The 17,030-nt window shown below is 42.8% G+C and overlaps 1 protein-coding gene across 1 annotated transcript in view; it reads left to right on the top strand.

Moving 5' to 3' along the window:
• Positions 1-1,533: 1,533 nt before the first annotated feature.
• Positions 1,534-17,030, top strand: part of MOSMO (modulator of smoothened) — a 45,354-nt gene continuing 29,857 nt past the window's right edge. The window contains exon 1 of the mRNA XM_083585434.1: positions 1,534-1,875. Within this exon, the coding sequence (XP_083441560.1) occupies positions 1,770-1,875 (106 nt within the window). The 5' untranslated portion in view covers positions 1,534-1,769. The remainder of the gene's footprint in view (positions 1,876-17,030) is intronic.

Here is a 17,030-nt window from a genome sequence, read left to right on the forward strand (position 1 = left end):
AGCACACCCTCAAATAATTATGGGCACTGTAGTTTGTTAAGGGTTGCTGTGAATTGCAGGTCTGAGAGGTAGACTATAGTGCCTAGAATTCTTTGTGCAGCGAAATGTCCTTCAAAGGTGTGTATGCTGGACCAGCCTCCATAGATTCTAGAATAAAATGTGTGTACACAGCCTAACTAGCAACAATACTTAGGGCCTTTAGCAGAGGACATATCACTTGCTACTAGATTAAAAAATGAAGATGCCAAGAACTGACCCGTGGGTATTCAGCAACTAACACCTGTCTTCTGCTACTGAGCAAGGGTTTCCCCCCATGGTACTTTCCAAAGCCTGGCTCTGAAAGTGACTTGAGCTGGAATGGGGTGGACAAGAATAACTTTGGAGAGAGGAGCATGTCTGAGGAAAAATTAGTGGGTGCAGGACGGGTTGAGCACCCCTTTTACTGATCATCCTGTGTGAGCGCCTCTCCTTTCTGTTTGCTAATGTGTTGTTGTGTCCTATGTTCCACTGCACTTACTTCCAGGTACCCGGTAATTCCGTGCAGGACTGCAGCTTGAATATGGCACTTTTATACCTTGCAATTTGTGCAGAAGGGTCTAAAAATAAACTGGATAGACAGTCTGCAGCTTAAATGTCACATGGCAATTAGGTTTCCGTGCACCAGTGTTATGGGTGTGTATTTCTAGATGGCCATTGAAAGGAAGGGGTGTTGCTATGGCTAAATATATTTTTAGAATCCATACAACTCTGTGGCTTTGGAGTTGCTAGACTTGGCAGTCTAGAATACCAATCATTGGCCAAGCATCCTACACCCTTGGTAGCAAGTGGTTCAGATTTAGATTTCTGGCTACTTGTAAAAGAGCAGTAAAATTTAGTTAGCAAATTCATTACACACGCTCTTGATCTTATGTATTGTTCTGAGGTGGAAAATATATGGCTGCACCATTTCAGACTGTATTAGGTGCCCTGCCTTGCCCAGGAGAGTCCAGGAAGCTCAGGTGGCAGCTGGCAAGGGACTCATACCCCTCCCCGCGTTATATCCTCACAACAGCCCTGTGAGGTAAAGAGGTAGCGAATGGGGATTTGAACGTGGCTCTCCTAAAGTCTTGCTCCAGCACCCATAAAAATCCTTAGTAAATAAGTAGTAGTATAATAATAGCGCAACTTTCCTTTTCCCTTTTCTCAATTAAATTCCCCTCAGTAAAAATAAATATATTTATTTATTTAAATGGCCGAGCCCCGCCCCCTTCCTCAACGCTTCCCCCGTCGCCGAGCCCCGCCCCTAAGCGAGCCTCCGCCCCGCCCTTTAGCGCCGCCCCTCACGTGCTCGCGCAGTATTACATCTCTACAACCCCGCCCCTTCACCCTGTAGGAAGCCCCGCCCTTGAAGCCTGCCCTCTCAGCTCTAAGCCCCGCCCAATGCTCTTGCTGCCGCCGCCGTCTCCTTAGCAGGCCCCGCCCCGTCTGGGACAAAGTGTGAAAGGCGCGGGGAGAGATGAGGACGAGGGCGTGAGCTTTCGCTTCCGGGTTGCGCGGCGGCTGCTCGGGTTTTGCTTCCGGCGCCGTCCCGAGTCGGGACGCGGGGGGGGGCCCGAGCCCGCTCCTGTGGCAGCGGCTCCCTGAGGGCGGCGGCGGCGGCGTGACGGCGAGCGCGTCTGCTGCGGAGCGCGGAGCCGGAAGGCGAGCCGAGCCATGGAGCCGCGGCTGTGAGGAGCCCCCGGCCCGGGCCCCGCTCTTGGGAAGCCGGGCCGAGGCCGGAGCCGGAGGACATGGACAAACTGACCATCATCTCAGGATGCCTCTTTCTGGCCGCCGACATCTTCGCTATCGCCAGCCTGGCGAACCCGGACTGGATCAACACCGGCGAGTCCGCGGGTGGGTCAAAGCACGGAAGGACCAGGCAGGACGGCTGGCGGTGGGAGGGCAGGAGGGGGTCGGATCGGGTCTGCTCGGGGCAGCGGGGTGGCAGCCTGGAGGGACAAACGCTGCAGCCGCTGTGGCGAGGGGTGGCCGGCTCTGCAGGGAGCCGGAGGGCTAAGTGGGGTCGGACCCAAGGCTCCTAAGCGGCTGGCTGCTGCAGGGACCGAGGTGCTGCGCGCTGCGTGGTCTGTTTGTGTTTTGGAAGAAGAAGGGGGGGGGGCGGCGAAGTGCATTGGGAAGAAGCAGGGGAGGCTGGATCCAGCTCTCCCCACGAGGTCGGTTGTTGTGGAAATCGGGGCATCTAGACATTCACCGTGACCCGACACTGTTCCTGTGTTTGGGGACCGGAGGAGTTCGGGGTTGGGGGCATGGGTCGTGGCGGGGGACTCCAGCTCCCCAAGCAGTTGGCCACGGTGGGAACCAACGTGCTGGACTCGATGGGCATTTGGCTTATTTGTGTTTTGGAAGCAGAGGAGGAGCAGGAGGCGAAATACTGGGGCAGGCGGAGGGGGAGAAGGTGTCCATCTGGCCAGATCTTGCTCTCAGAAACCTAACCTTTGCCTAGGGTGATTCTTCGTAGAAAATTGCTGCTTGCTGTCTTGCCTGTTGGTGATTTTGTTAAGTCCTTTCATCATCCCCGTGGAAAGGAGGGATGAAACACTACCAAATAAAATCTGAGATTGGAGGCTTTTAGCTGGGAAGTCGAGGGAATCAGTGGTGCTGCAGTGGTTAAATAGAACTTCCAGGTCCAGAGGCAGTATATCAGAGAATATAGAGTACTGGGGCAACTTTAGAAGCGGTTTCCAGAGGCATCTGGCAGCAAATGATATTGGACTAGCTGAGCCTTTAGCCAGATCCAGCATAGCTCTTCTTGTATTTGGGAACAGAGAAATAACTCCTCACCCCTTACTACACAGAGTCATCAAGCCATTTCCTTGGACGGGTAGGAGATGCAATAAACCCTGTTGGGGGAAACCACTGATGGAGTGGGGTTTGATGAGAATGGGTGAAGGATGGAGCAATTTCATTGTTAAAGTTTCTACTGCATCCTTGTGCCTTTGAGGACTTTGGCTGCAAGTCAGTTAGCAAGGCCCAGAGGTTATCAAGTCTAATCCTCTGTCTGAAGATAGGTCCATCATGACACTAGCCCTCTCCAGTTATTCAACATCTAGACTGCATTCAGCTGCAGCTGAAAATCAGTTATTGTGTAGAATGTGAGCTTACTGAAAATAAATATAATGTTCCACTGTTTGTTGTTAATGGGAGGTTCTGCCTCATAATGTGTTTGAGAAATGAATGTGCAATCCTGGCATGGCATCTGTGATAATTTACAGAAAAGTAGGAAAACAATTATCCTAACAGCTTGGAAGGGCTGCGCATCAGATAAGCGATGAAAGGCAGATGACACTGGCGAATTATGTGAGTATAAATTGTGTTTAGGCTTGCTATTGGTGTATGCGCCTTGCGTATGATGGCACACTAGGCTTGCACAGATAATATCATTTTTAAAGGATCAGGGGAATGAAATTTGCAAACTAGCATCACTCTGGGTGGGGGAACAATTCTTCCTTTATCCATAAAGGGCAGTCAGTCCAAGCTGTTCCTTGATGTGGCAAGTGCGAACAGGGCTGAAAGTAGTGGTTTGGATCCAGAGTTTGTGTGAATGGAAACTGCTTGGGCAACAGAAGTTTCCTTCACTATGCATCCCCCGAAAAATGTTCTTTCCTGAGGTTCAGCTGGGCTGCCCTGAAATTTTTGGAGTATGGTGTGTGGGAAGAAAATTGGACAGAGACTGCACAAGCACAGAGATAGGCAATGTTGTTGGACTATAACTCCCATCTGCCACAGTAAAAGTGGCCAATGGCCTGAGATGATTGGAATTGTAGTCCCAACAATGTATGGAGGGCATTGCATTGACTACTTCTACCTAAAAAGAGGTACTCCTTGAGTTCTTGAAACCTTTTTTTTTTTTTGCATTATATTGCCCTGATAGGGAGTGAAAGTCAGAGGGGAATAGACAAGGGAAATGCATTACTAGAGAAAGAGAAGTTGAACCTGAAATAAAGGTTGTGTGTGTGTGTGTTGGATACCAAAAACTATCTCAGCTGTGGTCAGACAACATCTGGGTCACTTTAGACATGTACTTGCATATTTGACCCTGAAGAAATAAGGGCTAGTCTGCCATCTCTTAATTGTACTAAAGCAGATACATTGTTATGGTGAGATATATTGCTGAAGGAATTGATCCCCCTCCCCTTTCAGCTTGATGAATCTGAATTGGATCACTATTTGCTTTGTAAATGTGATAATGAGTAGCAGCCACTTGAGGCTATATTGGGATGTCAGCATAGGTTTCATTGGTGCTGGTGTTTAGTTTTTCTGATGCAACTGTAAATGCTAACCTTTTTGTGTGTGGGTGAACTTCCTGAAATAAGGACATAAATTGCAGTGCTAGAGGGTACAGCAACCAGAATAGATTTAATTAATGCCATGGAGTTCACCGCGTTGACACGCAGTTAAGTCTACCTGATACCAGAGGCTTACTGTAGTCCTCTGGGACATTTTATCCTCCTTTTTTCTTATTTCTGACAGTCTTAGTTTTATGATAGCAAGTAGCACTATTTCCTTGGCGTGCTGATGTTTGTGAATCTTGGGAAGTGCTGAGAAAAGGTTTCTTAATTCCAACAATCAGCTAATGAAAGTGTTAAGCACCCCCCCCCATTAGTCAGTTCCTTTTAAGGGTTGGGCTTGTGGGAAAGTAGAAGGCCTTCCAATGATTGTGTGTTCTTTGGAAGCCAGAAGTAGCCTTCTGACAAAGACGGACGACAACTCATTGTTGTATGTATGTGCCCATGTGATCAATGTGTATAGGATGATTTACAAATTTACTCTGATCAGCTTAGAATCTTATATTTGATCAATGGGAAAAGGCACTGGGAAATGGAGATGAGAGAAGCTGAGAACTACTGTAACCATTTAGTAAATCTGGGCAATATAGCTGTTATTTTTCCTCCCTTTGTTTACGTTTTCTTCTGATCTCTGCTTTGGAACTGCAAAATTTCAGTGTAGGGTTATGCTTCACACATTCTTTAGAAGACAGTGAGCCTCTAAAGTAGATGGTTGCAATCTTATTGTGTGTTTGTTGTTCAAGTTACATCGCTCCCTGTCCTCCAGATCTCTGTTATCATTTTCATATTTTCATAATTCGATTTGTCAGTTCCATCAGGGCCTAAATAAACCGACCACAACATACAGTGACCTTCCGGTCCTCAAAAGTGCTGTGAAAGCACAGAGACCATTCCATCTTTATGAGAGTAAATTCAAGGATTTGGGTCTCCTTACCTTTTGAGGATGGGCATTGCAAAGCAAGATGGTTAGCAGTGAGGCAGTCGTTGGGGACTGGAGCATGTATGGCCGCAGGCATAATAATTCACTCTCTGCAGGAGCTGGATTGCATTTTTTAAAATGCATCAAGGATGTCTCTTACATTGCGTGCTAATGTAATGTTATTGGCCTTCATGTTTTTCCTGAAGTTTAATGCCAGTAGACTTCGCTGTAGACGTGATTGTTTATTTAAATATTTTCGTTTAGTCACATTTCAATAGTATATAGTTTTTCCGCTTTCTTTGAGGCCTCCCTGTGGCAACAGCAGTTGCTTTCTACTCCTTTTCTTGCTTGCAAGGATGCGGTAGATAAAAACTTGGTAGCGTTTGTATCATTATTTGACATTACTATCCTAAATAACCAGCCATTGTTTTTCTTGGCAAATAAATAAATAAATCACTGGTTGGGTAAATTTTTGTGGAGCCTGCAAAAGTCAGGTATCTTGTTCTGTTTCTGTGTAACAATGGTCGCACGCTGCTTTTGACGTATACATTTCCACTGGGCACGGTTCAGCCATTGGATAGAACGCATGCAAACAGCAGCATGATTTAATTTCATAGCAACCTAAAATTGGGCTATTTCCAGTGAAATTGAGGGCACCCGAAAAGTGGCCCTATCTGGGGAATTCCCTGAGATCCCTGTTCTTTATTTAGACGAAACAAATGTACATCCCTTTTCAGCTGCCATTAATGGCTCTTCAAAGTGGTCCACAATAACACAACCAAATGTCGAAACAGAATATTTTTTTCCCATGCATGCACACACAAAAGCTCATACCAATAACAAACTTAGTTGGTCTCTAAGGTGCTACTGGAAGGAATTTTTTTTATTCGGTTTCGACTATGGCAGACCAACACGGCTACCTGCCTGTAACTACAAACAAATGTGTTTGTGAGGCCTTCACAATGACTGTTCCCATGAAGTGTATCCAAGAAGCATGTCCAAGTTGTTTGTGAATATTGCTGTTCTGCTGCGCAGGGAGAATTCCCAAGAAGAGAGAGATTAGCCTGTTCTTTAACTGATTTTTTTTTGGGAGTAACGGAATCTGTTCATGGTCCTGGGAGGCTGATGTTCACCTGAGTCCTCTCTCTACTCCTTCCTGCTGCTGTTAGTCAGATCAGAGATGAGGAACCTGTGATCCTCCAAATGTTCTTGGAATCCCAACTCCCATCATCTGCTGGCATGACCAATGATTACAGTTTATGGAAGTTCTGGTCCAACAGCATTTGGAGCACGGGTTATTCCCCCCCCCCCCACATCAGCCAGAGGAGGGTCTGCTCAATAGACATTGTAAAAGAAAGCAAGTTTTTCAGGTTAAACATTCTCCCTTATTTGTACTGTACTTCTCTGCTAGTCATTAAATATAAATTAATTTGATGCTTTGGCTGCACTTCACAAACCTTGCTCTGTTGTGTTTTTAAAACGTGTTACAAAGGTGCTAAATATCCTTTGTAACCTTAGCAAATCTTAAGCTTCCACTGATTTTTCTCAAACTCTGTACTGTTTAGTTGCCATTTTGGTGAACTTTGGTTTAGTTTGCTATTTCCCTCTTTCAGTCCTAAAGAGAGAGAAAATTAATAGTCTTAACAGCAGAAGACACCGCAGCGTATGAAAAGAACACTTCATACTCTTGCTTTGATACTGAGTGGACATCTGGTATGTTTCTGCTAAAGTGGCACAGTAAAGATTTTAAAGTGTGACTTTGTTCCAGTGGTAAATACTGTTGTGTCTGGGTGTAAAATGTGTGGTTTTAATACTCTGTTAACAAATTGTGTTTGTATTTGCATGCGGCTCTTCTACCAGTTGGTTCCCAGTTGGGTAGATAAGCAACACAAACTCTGAATTAAAAAAAAACGCCGTAAGAACAGCAGTTAAAAACAGTGGATTGAAACTTTTAGCTTTTTTGGATCCTGTAAACAAAGGATGGGGAGCCTGTGGTCTACCAGATGCTCCCACAATCTCAGACAATCCCAGACAATTGGCAATGCAGGCAGGGGCTGATGGGGGCAGGAGGCCAAATGCACCTGAAGGGCCACAGATTGGAGCATGAACAGGGGTCTTCAAACATGCTCCCTGCGTCATCAGATTACATTTCCTTTTAATCTGAGGGGAGTTTGCCTCAGTGCAGACTGACAAAATGGGCAAGGCCTTGCTTTTGACTAGGCTTTCAGCTTACTTTAAAGAAGTATGTTGCTTCTGAAGCTCAGCAAAACTGCAGGGAATGAGACAAGTAGCTTAAATAATGCAAACTGCCGCTATGGAAAAGATAGCTCATGGAACGCTAGATCTAGTTTCTTTGTTATTTCTGAACTATATGAAAGTATTTAGGCTGCAATCTGATGTGCATTTATCTTTGAACTAAGCTCCACTGAACGCAAAGGGGTTGCCTTTCTCAGCACTTTTTCCTGGAGATCTTTTGAACCTTACCAGGAATTAAATCGAAGAATGTGCTCTACCTGTGAGCTTCACTTAAGTTGTGTTGGACCACCATGATATAAATAATAGAATTGGGAACCTTTGGCTCCCCAGATGTTGGACTCCAATTTCTATTGACACTAGCCAGTGGGCAGTCAATGGGAGTTGCAGGGTTCAAAATTAGCAGGGTACCAGGCGCATTTTGTGCTTAAAGATTCTCTATTTGCAAGCACCTCAAAAAGTCTGGGTGTCATTTTTTGCGCCCGGCTGACACTCAAGGATTACTGAAATGTATGTGCTTTGAAGCCTCAAAGTGTATGTTAAGGACAGACAATATGTTAAGGAGTTTAACAATAAAGAGTACAGCGTGTTTTGAAAACTGAAGTATGGTACCAATATTTTTATTGTAAACACCAAATGAAACATGTATTAACAGCTTCTGCTAAAAATGTGATTTTATCAATTAGTCACTTAGCTGAATTGCGTATTAGTTCATGCTTATCAAAATAATAAATAAAAAGTGTTGTCGACCCCCCCCCCCCCAAGTGGCTACTAGGCATTCTGTTTTGGTGCCCCACACCCAGGTCCCAGAAGCCATTTGCCTCCTAGTTTTTCTATCCCAGTTTCCAACACTGGGAAGTTGTATTCCAACAACATCTGGAGGGCCACGGCGTCCCCATCTGTGGGTGCCTTTATTTAGGGCAGAGGGAAGTTGTGCAGAAGAGATGTTTTGACATTTTAAAGCTGTAACTTGATTGCTGGGAACTGGAAACACTTGTGAGTACTAATTGCCTGTCCCCGCCCCATAGCAAACCGCTTTTCAATGTATCAGAAGGGAAGCTTGTGTGTTTATGAAATCTCATAATGAATGCCTGTGCCTTCAATTATATTTCAAGCAGTAGTCAAGCAGCTGCCTTGGGAGCATCTGTTCAGTGTCAGCGCGCAACACAGAAAGTAACTGCGTTATACCTGTCGTGAAATTTAGATGCTAAATCCCTGCGGGTAACTCAGCAAAATGAGGAACGCTCACAACCACTTAGACTGATACATATTTTCACATATGGCCATATTGGCTGCAATTGATATTTCAGGCATGCCGTCGTGTTGACTTGTGTGCAGCTACTGTTAAATAGTAAACTTCAGTTGGCTGTGCAACTGTGAAATGTAATATTTTTTTTCACAAGTGACCTTGCTCCTCTTCTCATTTAAACAGCCCTGTAAGCTGAGATACTGTGACAGTAATAAGTTATGAATTTTAATGATGTATTTTAACTGCCAAACTAGTTTACTCACACTGGCATCTTCCAGCTTTCCTAGAGCATTTTCCATATGGACGGTTGGTAGTTTATCAAGCCGTTAATCAAAGAATACAGTCTGGGGATAGGTTGCTGTGCTGCATATTTAAAACAGGTCTATTACATAAAAAAGTTGCCTTCCTCTGAGTTCATTGGACCATTTCGCTCAGTATTGGCTGCACTGACTGGTAGCAGATCTCTAGGGCATGGGTAGGCAAACTAAGGCCCGGGGGCCGGATGTGGCCCAATTGCCTTTTTAAAAAAAATTGTATTCATTTTTCATTTTCGTTCATTACATACATCTCAAATTCTTAACATTTGCTGTATATTCCTCCCTCCCTCCCCTCCCAGACTTCCCCCAACTTGTGTTTCTGGTTTGTTTCTGTTTTCACCCGCTTTGCTATCTCTCAACAGAAAAAGTTATTAATAACATAACATCAAACCTTGAAAATATAGAAATAAAATTAAATACATCATCATATTTCACTATCTTCCAAACATTTTCTGATGTGAATAATGTGAATGTTTATTTAAATCCTGCCATCAAGTCTGTTGCCTTTCTTTGTTTCTGCAAATATAATATGAATGGTTCCCAATCTTTTTCAAAGTATCTGTTGTCTTTTTCTCTTAGTCTTTCTGTCATTTTTGCCAGTTCTGCATAGTTCTGCAATCGTCTTCTAAATCTGGCCCACGGACGGTCCAGTTATCAGCGTGTTTTTACATGAGTAGAATGTGTCCTTTTATTTCAAACGCATCTCTGGGTTTTTGTGGGGCATAGGAATTCGTTCATTTTTTTTCCTTTTCAGAATATAGTCTGGCCCCCCACAAGGTCTGAGGGACAGTGGACCAGCCCCCTGCTGAAAAAGTTTGCTGACCCCTGCTCTAGGGCTTCAGACAGGGAGCATTTCCCAGAGATGCTGGGGATTGAACTTTGCATGCAAAGAAGTGTTGGAACGACAGTGAGACTTGCTAGTCTCACTGTCCCAACTCCTGCAATTCTCAACAAGAAGATGCTCTACGGCTGAGCTATGGCCCTTCCTCAGCATTGCACCTTGCGTTTTGCACATTTGCACTTCAGAAGTAGGTGCAAAACAGCAGTTGTGTTTCCTTACTTACGGCATTTACAACTGGGGATATTCTCAAACTCCTTAAGTCTATAAATGGAATGTAGTAAGGAACAGAATGAAAAATCTACATTTGTGGTATTCACTTCAGCATTGGCTGCATTAAATGGGAAAGCCTGGCCACAGCGCATCATGCATTAGTTATTTCATGAGTCAATTACTGCAATGAACTTTATATGGGGCTCCTCTTGAGCTTGATCTGGAAGCTGCAGTTAGTGCAGAATCCTGCAGCATGATTGCTGATAGGAGTGAGACCTTGTCAGCATATAACCCCTGTGCTCCGAGATCTGTACTGCTTCTCAGTTGTCTACTGGTCCAAGTTCAGTGTGTCGCTATTAGCATATAAAGCCCTTAGCAACTTTTTAGCACCTGCTAAAAATATTTTTGTTCAGATAAGCCTACCCAGAAATCTGGAATGTTGACGTGTGCTTTAATGTGTTTTTAGGTTTTTGCTGGTTTTAATTTTTGAATGTTTTAACTGTGGATAGCTCAGTTGGTAGAGCATGAGACTCTTAATCTCAGGGATGTGGATTCGGGCCCCACCTTGGGCAAAACATTCCTGCATTGCAGGGGATTGGACTGCATGACCCTCGTGGTCTATTCTTGTGAAATAGTTGTTCTTAACTGTTTTTACATATCTTTTTTATTCTTTTTGTAAACATCTTCAATGCAGGTTTCCTTGCAATCAAACAGCATGCAAATTTTATTAAATAAATAAATAACAGAAAGTCGTGGTTTATTATGAATGAGCTGCATTTGCTTCACATTCACTCCTCCTGTGTTGCCGATGAGATGATAGCTTCCCATTTTGCCCAAACCAGGAATCGTGTTTATTAAAATCAATCATTTATTATATTTTTATCCCACCTTTCCCCTGAAGAGTCTTTGCCCTTGAGGAAGACCTTGGTCTGTACGCATTGGGCAATCTTTACTAAATTAAATTACAATATTTGAGCACCAGCTGGCAACCAGTTTCATCCTTTCCTCTTCAGAGTTATCAGCAGATCCAGAAAGGTTCAGTCACTGCTTTTTCAAGCTCATGCAGATCAGAGACTGGGACAAATGCTTCTTCTTTTTTTTTGTAAATAATTTTTTATTAATTTTCTAGCATAAATTTATACAAAATTTAACATCCAATTCTCACCAATTTCTTCTTTTGGACTTCCATCAGCGTGTCTGACAATTCTCCGTAATATCACATTTCCTCACATTTCACAATTTAATATTGCACTATATCATTTTTTAGCTTATCATATTGTTTATACAATATTTCTACTGTTACTTCTCACAAACTTCCTTGAAAACTTACAAACGTTAACTGTTTGTCACATATATGTTTAATATATTCTGTAAATTTATTCCAGTCCTCAGTGAATCTCTGATCTCGTCTGTTCCGAATCCTCCCTGTTAATTTGTCTAGTTCTGCGGGACAAATGCTTCTTATAGCCATAAGGAGGTAACAGTTGTAGTCCAGTTGTGTGATCTCTTCCCCAGCCGAGTGCATGGTTGACATCCTCACAGCAGATTTATTAAACGCTTTACAGTCAGCTAGATGGTTTCTGCCTCACCCTTGAGGAAACGTGGCTCTAATGAAATCTGTCTTCCACATTTATGTGGTATTGCCAAATAAATAGGAGTAATAAAGAGAAGACATTAAGTTGATGATATTGGTTCCTCCATCTGAAACAAGAGCAGCTGAATAAAACATTTAATATAGCTGTTGCCTGATAATCAGGTTAGGGTTAATATTTGGCATAAAAACTTAATTTTGCTTGGTTCTTCTAAACTAATATGCCTTTGAAATTAAGCATTTGTCATTACACACTTCAAAATGTTCTGTAATGCGTTGGTAACATATACTGGTGAGTGGCATTACAGTGAAGGCTCTCAGAACTCCTATTTGCTGGCATAATCTGCAAAGTCTATAACACAGCTCACCCTGATGTGCTTTATATAGTGCACAAAACCTTCTTCAGTGGTGTTTGCTTTGTAGCTCTTCTTTGAGCTGAAGAAATGTAAAATTTTCTGGGTATTACATTGTCGTAGGTAAAATGGTTTGTATTTTTCCTGAGTTCTCTTTGGTGAGCGCATATACATAGAAGGCCTGGAGATGTAAGGAAGATAACGGGATTGTCCTTTGATTTGTGTTGAAAGCTCAAAATAAAACTTGCACTTAATTTCTTGGCATACCGGCTGCAGCACATGTCTTCTGAGGTCATAGATCTTGCCAAACCTCTATAGGAGGTGACCGAGTTCCTCTTTTTCATTTTGAGATAGAAGGTTTAATTTGTATATTCTCCTGTTTTAAAAAGCTGTTTATACAATAATATATTTTAACTTTTGATTGAGAGCTTTGATTCAGCTGGTGGGGTGGGGGAGGCACCCAGATTTAGTAATAAAATGTTCTAGCATGATGCTTGCATTTTAATGCCCACTAAAATAAAATTATTGTTTTGGTGTCTCTGAGGAGGATGCATAGTTGAAACATTTAGGCAATTTTCATATAATAAATAAAGTGCCTGAAAAGTAGCAATTTAAGTCCTGTTTCTCTCCTTTTTCTGTCATCATTACATACATCAAAAGTATTGGAATAAAGGAAAGCAAATCATATGTAGCCTTTGGCGTTGGCTGATTCTCATAAATGCAGAAAATTGCAGACTGATTTTATTGCAATACTGTTGAGAGATTTTATTGCTTTAGTATGGATTCAGTCCTTCCCATTGGGTATGAATGGTCCCCCCCCCCTTTTTAAATAGGGTGGCCATCTCCTAATCCCATATGCTCACTCATAATATTTGATAAATCAAATGGAACGTCGGTGTTTCTAAGCCTGGAAACAAGATCTAATTGTGCGTTTTAACAGCCTTCTCCTCCATATTGTCAGGTTTGCAGAGGTGCCATGGTGTCCAGTGGATTGAAAATTTGAGACTAGCACCTAGGAATTTGAAGGTGCATAATCTCACCCACCCACCTACCCTATACTGTACTGCCAGTGATAGGTGTAGTTCAGTTAAACCCCACCCCCTTGTTGATAGGGAATTGATTTTGCATCTATATTAAGGACCAAACTCATGAACATATTACTGTATCTTGAAATGTAAACAGCAGCAAGAGGAAGTCTGAGTAGCCTCGTGACTGTAGGGATCTGGACAAAAAACCCATCTCCTTGGAGCGACTTCTTGCATTTCAAGATAAGCTTCCACTTTATGTCCTCGGAGGTTTCCCTTGAAATGTATGTAGTAGCTTCAGAGAGATGATTTTTGTCAGGTCTGCAGCAGGAAGGAGAGGGAGAGGTCAGCTTCTGTTTCACACACACACACACACACCCCAAGCATGCTCAGTTTTTCCAGGGACTGCAATTTTCATAAAATTAAAGCTTGTGTATTATTTTCATCCATGCAATTAATGCCTAGTTTGGCCCTAGGCCATGGGCATTGTATGTGACTCACTGTATGGTTCTTCCCCTCTCCCAACCCTAGTGGTCACTCTTCTTCTTACTGGTAGGTGTCCAGAAAGTACCATTGTCAATTCCTTGTTGAGGGGTCAACACAGCCAAGCATAATGTAAACCCAATAATTGCACCAGATTGAAGCGATTGGAAAGATCGCTTCCAAGAAAGATGATTTTTAAAATTATTATTCTTGTCTAAGCCACCAAGCTGCAGTAGACTGCTTACCACTGGGCAGCGACTTTCAGATTTTTCTGCAAATCATATGTAGCTTGATGCAGAATTGATGAGCATCAACCTGATGAGTGAACCAAAGAATCTTGGCTTAGATGTTTAGGAACGAAAAGGACTTGGAGGGGAATTTTAGTGGTCAAGACATAGACCCGTTTCTTTCTCTCTCTTGCTGTGTTTCCCAGTCTATGCATTTGTTCCCCAGAATATAAAAAGGTGGCGTAAACCTATGCAAGTTGTTTGTTGTTACTACGTAATTAGCTTAAAAGAAGTCACACTTCATCCAATTGCCAAGTAAACCTCATTGGAAAAATGTGATCTGTGAATGACTCCTGGCTTATTAAAAGCAGTTTCCCTTGGAGTCAGTACTTGCACATGAATAGGATTATATAAAACACTGGCTTGCATTTCTGCCAGAGTTAGGAAGAACTGTGGGTCACACTTTTCAACTTGGCCTACTTTTCTTCTTTAAAATAGGTAGCGGAGGAACTGTTCAAGTTTTCCTCCCTTTTTAATTTCTTTCCCTTTGATAGTCTTGTAACAAAAGCAGCTGTGGGTTGCACTAACTGGCCAACTGAGCTTCAGTGCTTTGAGGCAAAAGTTGCACGTAATTCTGACTTCTATTGCAATGACTGGGGCTTAATCCCTACTGTATAAGTGTTGTATTTGAAGAGTTGGGGTATGATAATCTAAGGCAGAGAAAAATGGCCATAGTGATCAAAAGCTTGAATACAAATCAATGAAATAACAAGGGAAGAGAATCCCATTCATATTTTAACTCAGGAACTCTTGCCACATACATGTCAACATTTTCATGAACTGTTTGAGCTATGCATGCCACTGTTGAATGTTGCCCAAGGTTCATTGGAAGAAATCCTCCATCTGAACAAAATTCTTGACTCAAGGTCAAAGTGCAACTTGAATTTTGATAGTTCTAAAAATGAGTAGCTGTCAAGTGTTACGTACAAGGATGTGTAGTCTGTTCAAAGGGATGGCTGTCGGTATGCAAGATATTCTGCAGAAGTTACATATTGCCAATGACTAACAGTCAGCTGTGATGGTTTTATTTTGAAGAATTTGTGGAATAGATTTGGCTGCTTGAGAATCTCTGCTTGCTCCACCCCCACCTCTTTTTAGCATTTTTTCATATTTAGTTCAGTGTTGAAGGGGCAGAACATCAGTCCCTCTCTACAGCTTCTCTATCATCCTTCAGTTCATTTTCCCCTCTACCATCCCAGTCCATACCTCGTGTTAGAAGTTAACCAGGCTCCAGGCACCTTTTGCGACCGACATGGGTCCAGTTGCGACCATGTGGAGATCTCTGGCTGCCAGGTTGGTAATTGGGGAAAGCAAAATACCATGTGGAGAAGGATCTGAAATATTTTTCTTGAAGCTTGAATTAGGTTTTTTTTCTGGATTGTTTTATTTGATGTTTTAATGTGTTGTAAACTGCTTTGAGATTTGTTATTTAATATATAAAGTGGTATAGAGATGATGGTGGTGATGGTGATGATAATGATAATAAACAACTTCATTGTAAAAAAGAGAAGGCAGCTGCCTAGCAGAGTGGTTGTGTACACAAAGAGGGACAGGAGAACCTGTTCTGAGCTTCCTGGAGGAGGGTAGATATGCTACTAGCAATTTCAAATTTTGCAAGGACACATGATAAGGAAGCTGGTGGGTTTCTGTGCTCAGCAATGCAATGGATTCTTCCTCCAGCTGGCTCCACTCAGTAGATGTTTTAGCCTTACCATAAAGTGCAAGGTAGTAGTTTGGGTTTTCTACAGAAGTATGGTGGTTTTCCCCATAGAGGTGCATGGCTATCTTTCATTTATGTCAGATAAGGTGAAGGTGTACTCATAGTCTATAAACAGGGCAAAAAGGCTAAATCTGCCAGTGGCAGCTTGTATTTATCCCATAAAATTCAATCTGACAACTGAGCCACAGAGGCTGGTGATAGATGCTGCTCTTCATAATTTAGTCCAGTCTTTGGTTGCATTTCCTAGTTGTGTTGGAGAATGCACACAGAGAAGTTGTGAGACAGGTTTTTTTAAAATATTTGTATTATTTTGATATGTTAAAATTGAAAGCTGGAATGGAATTGCTTTATTGGCATGCTTTATTCAATCTGCATGATTTTATTCTGAGTTCAGAAATTAGAGGGGCATTTACTTCCGATTCTTGGCTGTATAGCTGGGTCAGAGTTACTAGCATTCTATTCTTTTCTGGATAATGTCCCTGAAATTGGGCAGGCTTCACAGTGCAGAATGAGAGCTGCTGTACCATAAATAAAGCATCATATGAAGATGCAGCAGGAGCTCCACCTTTCACCCTTTTCTGAAGAGCTTCCCAACTCCTGCATCCCCTTCTCTGGGAAGTCGGCCACACATCAATCACAACGCATGCCTGCATTGGAGATGTCAGCCACTGGTAAGTTCATTTCATTCTTCCTTACAACCTTTCTGAACGAGGTGCCTTCCATATGTTTTGAACTACAACCCCCATCAGGCCTTGTCAGCATGGCTAATGGTTGGAAATGATGGGAGTTGTAGTCCAACAACTTATGAGAAACCAGCAGGTTGGGATAGTCTGCCATTTACTATTTGCCCATCTTTTCCACCTTAGATATTTCAGTTGACTTGAGACTTAACGCTCACAGGATGCTGGGTTTATACTGGTTCTGTACAGTGAGGTTCATGCAGAACCACTTTCAGATTTCCTCATGCTAGCCGGCCATTGATTCATCAAATTCACCACTGATTGCCTTTCCCATCATCTGCTACCTGGTGGGAGATGCTAGGGGTAAAATCTGGGACATTTTGTATTCAAAGCATTGCTCTACTACTGAGCTATGGCCCCTGAGGATGGATAGTTGCTATCTTTGGAGAGTTCCACCTGTGGGCTCCATTATGTATACAGTTGTACTTTGGATCCCAAATGCCTTGGTACTCTGACATTTTTGATCCCAAATGCCACAAACCCAGAAGGGAGTGTTCCTGTTTGCGAACGTTCTTTGGAACCCGAATGTCCAACGGAGCTTCTGCGGCTTCTGATTGGCTGAGGAGCTTCCTTCAGCCAATCAGAAGCCACGCTTTGGTTTCCGAATGTTTTGGAAGTCAAACAGACTTCCAGAACAGATTCCATTCAACTTCCAAGATACGACTGTGTTCCTTAATGTCTGTCCTCTTGTTCAGCACCTTTACAAGAGGCTAT

Source organism: Podarcis filfolensis, assembly GCF_964270895.1.
Source record: "Podarcis filfolensis genome assembly, chromosome: 14".
Lineage (NCBI taxonomy): Eukaryota > Metazoa > Chordata > Lepidosauria > Squamata > Lacertidae > Podarcis > Podarcis filfolensis.